Source organism: Mya arenaria, chromosome 15 (genome assembly GCF_026914265.1).
Source record: "Mya arenaria isolate MELC-2E11 chromosome 15, ASM2691426v1".
NCBI classification, from domain to species: domain Eukaryota; kingdom Metazoa; phylum Mollusca; class Bivalvia; order Myida; family Myidae; genus Mya; species Mya arenaria.
In genome coordinates, this window is record NC_069136.1 from 10402158 (window position 1) to 10414101 (window position 11944).

Below are 11944 nucleotides of genomic sequence, written 5' to 3' on the forward strand. Positions count from 1 at the left end.
CTGCGTGGGCACTTTGCAGAAAACATACCTTCAATCTTCAAAATAAAGCATTCTCCCTTTTTGCACAAACAGTTTCATTCTTTACTAAACAATCCCTACAAATATATTGATACTTGATTTCAGAATGCAAAAAGAATGTATATAAACAACGGGACTATATATTCTGCGTTCACTATGAAATATGTAATAACTATGTGATTCATATTTTGTTTTATAAATACTTAGTACGAGGCTGAGACGTTTCCGCAAAAAAAATGGTAAATTGACACGCAACTACGCTGTTATACATGTATGACTTTCTTAATAGTTGAGGCTGTTGCAAAACGAATGGCGGAATACTTCGGATACTATTTTACGTTGCTTTACGTAAACGATTTAAAAAATATATGTTAGTACAAAGTCGTTTTTGTATTTGCTCGACATGAGAGGGAACACCTCCCACAAGAACCCATGTAACCACCTGCGGCGGTGATCAGATAATGTCTTTGCATTTACTTTAACTACATCTGAAGACACCATTAAATCACCGACTGAGAATAAATTATAAATTTTACACATCAAACAAACATATGAAATACTTTTAAAAGGTACAACAATGTTAAAGTTTGTTTACCGATGTGTCAGACGGGCCTGCCGTCTTAATACGCGTTCAAACATCTAAATAAGGTCGATGCCACATTAATGGTAACTGTACCGGAGCTATAACAATTACGAACCGGTAACAACGCACATTGAATCATCCTTACAAAAACACTATTTTTTATGTAATTGTTTCAGTGATTTACTTCTATCAATCAGTAATGAAGTCTTATTATTAACATGTTGGGATTGACCAGACGTGTGCAACCATGGATGAGAATGGAGGCAATAAGGTTTGTTAAAATACTGGTACCGTTAAAGGCTAAATTCCTTGTTTTTAAATTGTATATAATTATGTTCTTTATCTGCAATCTTATTGACAACATAATTATGTACAAAGATGCAATGCTGTATAAATCTTAACCATACAATTTACCACTAATTTCCACGCGTTTTTGATATCCATTCGTTAACATATCAATCGTAGCACATTCTTGAAGCTTATGTTCGCCTTTCACTTCATTATACAGAATCACAACAAGAGCACACTTATCAATAGTAATCAAAATAAGTGGCGTTTTGTTTCCTTATAAGGATACAAATTGTCGTATTAAGAAATTTGTTAACATAATGGTGACATGAAAATCTATCTTTAGTTTATGTCGGTCCTTTCGTGTACGATGCATTATTTCTTTCTCATGTGCGCAACGTAGTGACGTATTCCATATAGATGAACTAACTTGTCAAGATATTAAGTATTGGAAGTGACTCGCGGTCCAATTGTCTTCCAAGAAGTTTAAATAACATACAAAAATGATTTGAAATTATTGAGCAATTCATCGAAAGTTCGAACATTATGCATTTGGCATTCGACAGTTTTATTTAATATAAACTAAGGCGCTGCCCCTACGGACAGGTGCACATAGTAATGTGTATGGTCTATTACATTATATCGAAATAAGATCTGTTTAAACCAAGATCTTCAAGGCATTCGCTTTGCTGTGTGAATAACATTGGCACGATATCAGAAGGTGTTTTTCTGACAAATAATCAAGCGATGGGGTTGTACGTCATTGGAAGTGTGTAAGTGCAGAACGAGTGTGCTTTGAAGATAAATTGCTCCGTGACTTGTAACTTATATTCTTTAAATGTTTGTAGTATGCGTTCACTACGTATATTATTGAACTTTTCTGGGATTGTTTGTATTAGATAACAATTTCACCTGATAAAATTTAAAATGCATCCTATTAGTGTCCTCTTTATACATGCAGTCTTAAACCTGTCCGGACAACCCTTGTACAAGGATAAACTTGTTTCTGTTTTCGTTTATTTTTTGTTAAATCAATGAAACGATCTTAAATAAATGATTAAAAATTGATCATATTACCAGACTTACGATCGGTTTACGATACATTAAATGTTTGTTGTAAACATGGGTCCGATAATAATTATTAAGGAAAGGGCACACAAACAATATGTTTCAAATGAAAACCAAAGGACATTAGTTTCGGTCACGTTTGTTTATGATCAGTACGAGTTAATTTATAAAGTACTAATCTTCGGGGACATGCGGATTTGAAAGTAAATGTTAAGGCGTCGATTATTGTTTCGAAACAATTATTTGTGTGTTGTTGTTTTTTTTTAATTTCGTTTTCACGTAAAGTTTTGATATAGTACTTACATATCTAGTGACCGTCCAATCAAGTCTCAAATACACTTGCGTATTTGATCAGTTACATTATGTGGCACAATACCACTTCTTCTAGTAGCTGTTGTGATAACACATTAACCCCTCAGTGTTTTTTATCATTACCTGTCGCCGATTTCCGTGCGCACATGGTCTTGGTTCCTTCACTGAATTTTGTATTCCTTGCGACATTGTTACCGTCCCTAAGTCCCGGCTGTGCGCCTACCAGGCGTTGATACGTTTTCTGTTGCCAAACGTCTGTCCCTTCCATTGTCGAATTGAAAAATATCAAGTAGCCACCTTGCCAGGCGTCGACAATAATACGGTCCTGTTTTTTATATCCGTCAAATTTACTGTACCGGTCCCTGTTTAGTAGAAGTTTTTTTTAAAAGAACATGAATGCAAATATTGATTTTAAGAACTGAGAATGTCTTTTCTCTTTAGTTTAAGTTTGAATCGATAGTCGAAACGCTTGCTTGTCAATTTTGTCGATTAAGGTGATAGGTACGATGTTGTACTCCTTGTAAAATCATTATATCATGCAATAGAAGTGAAAATTATATTGACTTTTCATGGTATGTGGTATAATGAGTTGTAACTGAGATGATAATTTAACGTAAGTATTTTCGTGATAATGTGGCAAGGTGTCGCCAATAATACGGTCCTCGTTTGTTGATCTCCGTCAAATCCACTGTCCCCGTTCTTGTTAAGTATCGAATGATTCTGATCCTCATTGTCGGGCGATTCCCATTTATAAAAGAAAACTCATTAACAAAGAGATCCGATACTATTGTCTGACCCTTGTGTATTGTGATCACTTGACTAGGTGTTTACAGATTAAGATTTTGAATGGAGAAAATTTGGCTAATGAATGGATTTCTGAGCAAAAAGAAAGACAGTACTAACACTGTTTTATACTTAATAGTCTGTACTCGTTAAAGTGTGGCTCAGAGCTTGTATAATAAAATAAATGATTCAACAAGGATAGACAAAGTACAATTACAAAACAATGATTATTTGCTGAAATTGGTAAATGGAAATGACAAGATTGTCAGTGTACTTCTTTTGTTTATAAATCTTGTCTCGCTTTATAAAGCTAAACTCTGACATCAATATCCCTGGAATAAAGGTTGATCAAAAAGTACTAAAATCAAATCATCTCGTTTTGTTGATGAAGCTATTAATGTTAGTGGTGTTTTAACAAATCCTTCGAATCTTCGCTCAAAACATTAGAATCTTTTAAGAATAATTTAATAAAATTCAAATCATCACAAAAATAAAATATTCATTGTAGATATTATGTTTTGCTTTTATTTTCCAATAATTCCGTTCAATGTACATCGTACATGTGCGCGTGATTACATACCTGTGTGCATGCGTGTATATAGTATATTGGCCATATGTGTATTTTATGTTCAACTATAAAAGGTAAAATACATTACTGAAATATATTTAGATTATAACGCATTTAATAGCATCGATTTTGGTTTAAATTTTATTTATTCTATACTTGAAAAAAACAATGAGAAAACGTTTACAACTCACGTAGTAAAATAGTTTAGGATTTACAAATGGGAAACAACAATAACTTTTTGGAAAGTTTTCAAATGTTTCAACAATCAAATCAAACGCATATAACTGTTTGTTTGCATAAATTCTTAAATTTTCCAATTGATTATAGCTTTGCCTTTTCTTTTCGATGAAGGAAGAAACTTCCTGCTTCTTCATTTTTTTTAAAAAGTCGATCTCTTAAATAGCGTCAGAAAAGGCGAACGAATCGCATTCTGATATGTTTTTATGTAAGTGGTAATCTATAAACGTGTTTAAAAAGTTTATGGCAGTCTTACAATCAAACACGGTCAACAAAAAGAAACACAAACGCTGTTGATGGCAGGAATTGCATCCGCCATAAAAGACGCGATTATCAGTAATCTCGGCATAACAAATTATTAACTCCAATTCTTCTCGTACAATAACACTGTAAAATGACAGTTAATTGCCTTGTACCATAATTTCTTTTCTCGGTTAACGTTAAACTAAATGACTTTATTTCTCATAAGCCAAACTATGATTTTTCGACTACATTTTAAATCGCGTTTTACAAGGCAATGCAGCTTTAAAAACCGATGTTTAAACAAGGAAAATGTTTTGTTATCAGCCGAGCCCTTTGTTTTGCGTCAAGTTTTGATTGTTGGCGTAAATAAAACACAATAATGCTTAACAAGGGATGAGTTGAAATGCGATCTCATTTATTGTCAGTCTAAATATGGTAGTATGTCATGAATGTAAAATGCATGAACAGCACACAATGGTAGCCTTCTCTCTGATGCAAATACTTGTGAGGATTATTTTCCTTGCCAAAACAAAAAAGCGATATTGTATTACACAAGTGCAGACCATCTTCTCATGGCCTTTTTCTGCTTTCCGCTTTAAAATATTCATTTATAATTTTCGTGCAAAATGAAGACACTGGTATTAAAGGATATATCTCCAATTCCTATATTCCTGTTTGCTTACGGTACGTTATATAATACATGTATACTTTGAATGTTTATAAAATAAGATGATGAGGTAATTAACAAAATGTATCACGAAGTTCATAACAAACCGATTTGTTAAGTAACAGCAAAGTCGATGACAAGTGATGATTGCTACTTCTTTAATCGGCAAACTTTCAGGAACTAAAAGGATCTTCTTCATTAAAATCATCCTGGCCATCATCATCACAGTCACCGTGAACGATATTGTTGTCATTATTATCATTATCATAATTTTGACTTGTATTCTGTCCATCAAAAAGTACATCCGATGAGGTAGAGAATCAGTAATCGTCAATAATAATCATCGTAAATGTTCAGAGGCGCAATCAGAATTACTGAACCCTAAAGTGTGAGTACCACTGTAATCCTTTTAAGGCTGTGAAATGATAAAGACTTAGTTGAGTATTAAAATATACCTGTCACATAATGTGATAAAGGTTTCGAATGATATTATATTTAATAGGAGGGAGCAATTCCAAGGCATGTTAAAAGTCATGTCAGGTTAAACATGCAAATATGAGCCACTATATGTAACTCTAAGATCACAAACCTGCATTTTCTCTGTGATATTTTTATTTATATTGGATTATAAGAGATGATCGTCAACACTTCAAAGATATAAAATCCTTGCATAGTGTACAAGATAACTATTTGCATCTGTTCTAATTTCACTTCAACTTTTTAATGAAAACATACTACGATAAAAAGTAAATTTTGGACCTTCAATTTACAGAGCTGAGGTTTTGTAAGTGTCTTAAATTTACAGATGGTGATGTTTAAATGTACTCTTCCATAAGTTATCAATGGTATGATTTAGAAATAATTACCAATACAATGTGAACGTATTCATGACATACTTGAAATATTTAAACATACATGCGCTTCTCTAGGCACTGATGATAAAATGTCACAAAGGATTTTTTTCGTACATAAATAAAATCGAATGTATCGTCGACCTACAAATCTGTTCGTATTGTTTCGGCAGTCTGAATATTTTTAACACAAAATTTTACACATTCTATTGATATGCAACATCAGTTTATGCACATATAATATTTTAATTATTATCACTATATCTCAATAACCTACAAACATTCAATATTCCGTAATGTTGTATTATGAAATATGATGTCCATTAGACCACCTTGCGATGTATGAAATAAGGGTATATGAGCATTAACATACTTTTTATTCACTAGGTTGCTCAGCTTCGTGAAGTGTTGGTTGTCTCAATGATCAATGTGACAAAACAACCGGACATTGTACATGTAAATATGGCTACTATTATTCGAGATGCTCATACAAGTGCGGTGAAGGATGTTCCAATGGGCAATGTAACAGAACAACGGGATATTGTACATGTAAAGATGGCTACTATAATTCGAGATGCTCATACAGGTGCGGTGAAGGATGTTCCAATGGTCAATGTAACAGAACAACGGGATATTGTACATGTAAAGATGGCTACTATAATGCGAGATGCTCATACAGGTGCGGTGAAGGATGTTCCAATGGTCAATGTAACAGAACAACGGGATATTGTACATGTAAAGATGGCTACTATAATTCGAGATGCTCATACAAGTGCGGTGAAAGATGCTATGGGCAATGTTACAGAATAACGGGATATTGTACATGTAAAGATGGCTACTATAATGCGAGATGCTCATACAAGTGCGGTGAAGGATGTTCCAATGGTCAATGTAACAGAACAACGGGATATTGTACATGTAAAGATGGCTACTATAATGCGAGATGCTCATACAGGTGCGGTGAAGTATGTTCCAATGGTCGATGTAACAGAACAACGGGATATTGTACATGTAGAGATGGCTACTATAATGCGAGATGCTCATACAAGTGCGGTGAAGGATGTTCCAATGGTCAATGTGACACAGCAACGGGATATTGTACATGTAAAGATGGCTACTATAATGCGAGATGCTCATACAGGTGCGGTGAAGGATGTTCCAATGGTCGATGTAACAGAACAACGGGATATTGTACATGTAGAGATGGCTACTATAATGCGAGATGCTCATACAAGTGCGGTGAAGGATGTTCCAATGGTCGATGTGACCAAACATCGGGATATTGTACATGTAAAGATGGCTACTATAATGCGAGATGCTCATATAAGTGCGGTGAAGGATGTTCCAATGGTCGATGTGACAGTACAACGGGATATTGTACATGTAAATATGGCTACTATAATGCGAGATGCTCATATAAATGCGGAGAAGGATGTTCCAATGGTCGATGTGACACAGCAACGGGATATTGTACATGTAAAGATGGCTACTATAATGCGAGATGCTCATATAAGTGCGGTGAAGGATGTTCCAATGGTCGATGTGACAGTACAACGGGATATTGTACATGTAGAGATGGCTACTATAATGCGAGATGCTCATATAAGTGCGGTGAAAGATGCTATGGGCAATCTAACAGAACAACGGGATATTGTACATGTAGAGATGGCTACTATAATGCGAGATGCTCATACAAGTGCGGTGAAGGATGTTCCAATGGTCGATGTGACCAACATCGGGATATTGTACGTGTAAAGATGGCTACTATAATGCGAGATGCTCATATAAGTGCGGTGAAGGATGTTCCAATGGTCGATGTGACACAATAACGGGATATTGTACATGTAAAGATGGCTATTATGGTTCAAGATGCTCATATAAGTGCGGTGAAGGATGTTCCAATGGTCAATGTGACACAACAACGGGATATTGTACATGTAAAGATGTCTACTATGGTTCGAGATGCTCATTTAAGTGAGGTGAAGGATGTTCCAATGGTCGATGTTGCAGAACATCGGGATATTGTACATGTAAAGATGGCTACTATGGTTCGAGATGCTCATTTAAGTGAGGTGAAGGATGTTCCAATGGTCGATGTTGCAGAACATCGGGAAATTGTACATGTAGAGATGGCTACTTTGGGACGAAATGCTCATGGAACTTGGCTACTGAGATTGTTATCTACTTTACCTGATGTATTGTGAATGGTACTCATTAAGTTACCTTGTTGGTTTTAACATGACATTGGTTGAATTTTGAACACTACGTTTGTGCCTGTAGTGTCCATTATATAATTGGAACAATAGTCAAGGCTAGTCACCTTCCCATGCTGTTCAACTATACTAATTGGCAAGAACCGTGGGCAGCATTTACTCTCTAATTTGGTTAGTTTATTTGTTATTATATCATACATGACGTCGCCAATACGAAATTAAGAAAGGCTATACCTAGGTTTGGTGTATGACTGAATTAATGACACATGACGCGGCGTGATAAATTAAATGCATTTAAGGTATGCTCGAATAATAAAGACATTGTATATACTGAAATTGAGGTCAAAGTTCGTTTATATCTAGTAGAGAAAAGTTGTTTCAATCGATTCCGTTTTGAATTACCGTTTATGTATCATGAACATAGAAAGATAAATCTGGTCGCTAGAATGTTGATGTATCATCACTAATTGTTGACCACAATAGCCAATTGGTATTTCAATAACCTTTCAATATTTATCTGTAAATAAAGTTCGTATAGCAGTTTAATTTTCAACTTATACGTTGGAAAATTATGTAACGAACATTTTTTTACAATCGTTGTCTTCTTAGTGATTCAATGTTAGAATTTTCGGAAGCCGTTTGTTGTACTTTCACACATTGTTAAATGCATGCAGTTTTTCTGCACGTCCTGTATGAAAACGAATACTATAACTCGTAGTCAATTTGTCGGAGGTAAATTATTAGACCCTTGTTGTGCTGTTGCGTGCTGGAAGTTGGCTTGAATGTCGTCGTTATTTGTTTTTATTGTAACTGCAATATGTTAACCTTTGATCCATTAAACAAGTCTAAGCCCTGTTTCAGCTATTTTATATACACCGGCAGATACACTGGGTGGATCATTTCCACTTTTAAATAATTACTTTTAAGATATTATTTTAGCATTGTCTAGCCGTGTTTTAAACTAACCAACACTTCGGACTCCACACACTTAAACCAGCCAAACTGCGTTCCTACCCCGATAATAACATCGAACACGCAGTTCATTCCATAATTGAATAACAATTTTATGCACTTTTTACCATTACCGTCATAACAGGCCGAAATTCAGACGGAACATGTAAACAATCGTTAACTGGTCGGATTTCTAGAAATACCTTTGATTTTAGTCATCAATTACAGTTAGTTTCATTGATTAAATTATTAGAAAACGAGAAAAGAAACACGTTTATCCGTTTATAAACTTAAAAGCACACTTCGATGTCTCAAATACAGAACTTAGTTAAATAAATCTGCACTTTGAGATCAAAATGTACTTTAACAACGACATGTTTCCGGTTTTACAATTTCCGGACTCGTACTCTTTGCATTAATAAGCGTTTAGAATGAACACCAGCCCGTTACATTTATACACTAATTCTAACAAATTTTCATTGAACATGTATATGTGTTTATCATTTACATTCAAATGATAATTGCCGGAGTAACAAGTTTTCATTTGAATATCACTTTCACCATGATTGTCATTAGCAGATTTTGACAATCATTCCTATAATGAGAAATGTATGAACGCATGTATGACACCAATGTATGCCTTGTCATGTGTCATATTGTTTTAAATGTTCTGTTTCATTTCATGAAAACTCTACGTTTGTGATTGATCAACAATTGATGAAAATATGTATTTAAAGTCTTTGGTAGATTTTGCCTAAACGGTAATCTTAAGATGTCGACAAGAAATGCCATCGATTCCAGCAACAGTGGGATATGGTAGCTATACATTATAGTATGAAATAAAACATTGTTTTGTCAAGATAATCCCGTGTTTGTCAGTCAAAACAAACATCATCCAGTATCATATCCATCCGTCTGCGTGCCTGTGTGTCTGTATGTATGTCTGTGTGTCTGTCTGTGTAAGTATGTGTGTGTGTATGTGTGTATGTCCGTCTGTCCGACATTCGATCTATCTGTCTAACATTCGGTCTGATTTCTCTGTCGATCCGTCGATGGTGATGGTTTGAAACAAGCTGTATGGTTTGTAGTTAGTACAATTACTTGTTTTATTAATTTTTCGAATATATGACAAAACATGCCGATAAGCATTACCTGCTTTAGTTAAATTGAGTGAGTTGGTTCGTTTGTGAGCACTCAACCTCAAAGATATATCCCATCAAAGCAATTAGAGGAATACTACTTGTGTATAATGAAGAATGGAGTATAGATCTTGTCTAGAACAGCAATCATTAGTCCCAGATACAAAGTACAAACGGTGCTATCACAGGGATCAAACATTACTAAATCGATGTTAAACCTGAACTCTCACAGAGTGAAAGTTTTGACATTTTTTTTTATTTTTTTGTCTTGGAACGAGCCAATTTAAGCGAAAGTCCATTAAAACCAGTTAATATATAAGACTGCTGACAAAAATTTAGATCGCAGATTTTTTTTTTAATGAAGTTCAAATATTGATGTTAAATGCATTTGTTTTAAACCGTTAGTAACGGTTTTCGTCATAAAACATCAATTTTCGAATGGAAATATGAAAATTTACGGTCTGATTTTTGTCAGCATTCTTATATCATTGGTTTGCAGATATCTCCGCAAAAATTGCCCTTTCCAAGACAAAAAATAAAAAAGTTGAAAAAATGGCAAATCTGTGAGAGTGCAGCTTCAAAAGAAATACACAACAATACATACATGAACTTGAACACATTGAACTGAGCACTATAGTCACACTCATGTTTCAGACCGAGCATGAACTTTTTATCAACCGAGCTGCAAAATGGCGCGCATAGTGAAAATAGTCTCATCGGCTGCAAACGTTCACGTTAACTCATGCTCAAGACAATAAAAAAGCATCTAAAATAAGAGGTAGTCCGAAAACAGAAATTATCAGGTAAAAGTTAATTATCGTATGCATAGATTTCTAAATATATCTATATATATACCATTAGTTGTTTCAGACGAGAGCTCCATGCATCGCGTGTACATAATATTTAATATTTAATTAAGGTACATAAAATGATCATAAAGTCTACTTTATAGCGAGCCATAAATGGGATTTACTTTTGCAAACGCAATTAATCTATTTTCTAGACAATAAAAAAATGTGTTCGCATTCAGATAAGTGACCTTCGTTAGGATTTATTCCACATGTTTTAGATACAAAAATAAATGGTTAAACATTATTAAATCTTCTAAATAAAGATAAGTTTATATCATTGAGGGTATGAACATATAGGAAAACTGTGTTAATTTATTACTACTTATAAGTACTCCTGTACTCCTCTTATATTAGTTTGATGTTCATATTTTGTATACTGTGGACAGGTAAAGCTGTATGGTAATGTCACCAGAATTAACCCATATATTTTCAACTACCATAAGTTTGGATATAATCCTCTCACGTGTTGCGTGGGTACACACTCTTGTGTTATTTCTTGTACTGTCAGTTCCACACATGCTTCATGTATAAGTCTTTCTTTTACTTGTAAAAATGTAGTACGTCTCCACAGTCCTCGTCTCTCTAACATGACCCAGTACTTTCGGCCCTTTTCTTATAAATAGTTTGCCAGGTGGTCTTTCTATCCCAAGCCAAGCCATCGGATTTCTTGTGCCACGAGTTGAACTGCCAATGGGTGAAGATATAAACAGCTTCATATGCTATATATTTAATCTCTCCATTTTTATTGTTCTATATAATATTTACGCTTTTTCTTTTTGAAGTGAATATTTTCACAGGTTTAAATATATTGCACTGCTTTCATGTTGTTGCTTTTTTTAATTTATCATGAACTTCATATTGACTTACATGCTTGATTATTAGCTCTTTCACTTCTCTATCAAAACCTTTGTCACTAATACACAGGTCCCAGACATGGAAAGTGAATATCCTGGAAGTGATTTCCTTTTGTTTATCAGTCGTGTGGTCTATATTTTTCTTGATGTCTTATTCAGTTTGTACCATTTTATTCAGTCTTCTTATTCTGCCCATTGACATTGTAGTACTTGCGTTTGTTAATTACCTTAGCACAATATTCAATTATTATATATAACAATGGGATCAAAGTCTGAAATACATTATGTGTATAGTTTCACATCATTGAAATACTTGTA

At 34.3% G+C, this 11944-nt stretch overlaps 1 protein-coding gene across 1 annotated transcript; it reads left to right on the forward strand.

Moving 5' to 3' along the window:
• The first annotated feature begins 848 nt into the window (after nt 1-848).
• Nucleotides 849-7447, forward strand: LOC128220192 (scavenger receptor class F member 2-like). The gene is made up of 3 exons (XM_052928474.1): nt 849-872; nt 6006-6297; nt 6543-7447. The coding sequence occupies exons 1-3, from the start codon at nt 849-851 to the stop codon at nt 7445-7447; spliced, it is 1221 nt and encodes a 406-aa protein (XP_052784434.1).
• Nucleotides 7448-11944: the final 4497 nt, after the last annotated feature.

What these genes read in the sequence shown, in the direction of transcription:
- LOC128220192 (XM_052928474.1), top strand. Translation starts at nt 849, where the DNA reads ATGGATGAGAATGGAGGCAATAAG. An exon ending in ATGAGAATGGAGGCAATAAG is followed by an intron (nt 873 to 6,005) that starts GTTTGTTAAAAT and finishes TTTATTCACTAG; the next exon opens with GTTGCTCAGCTTCGTGAAGT. An exon ending in AATGCGAGATGCTCATACAG is followed by an intron (nt 6,298 to 6,542) that starts GTGCGGTGAAGG and finishes GTACATGTAAAG; the next exon opens with ATGGCTACTATAATGCGAGA.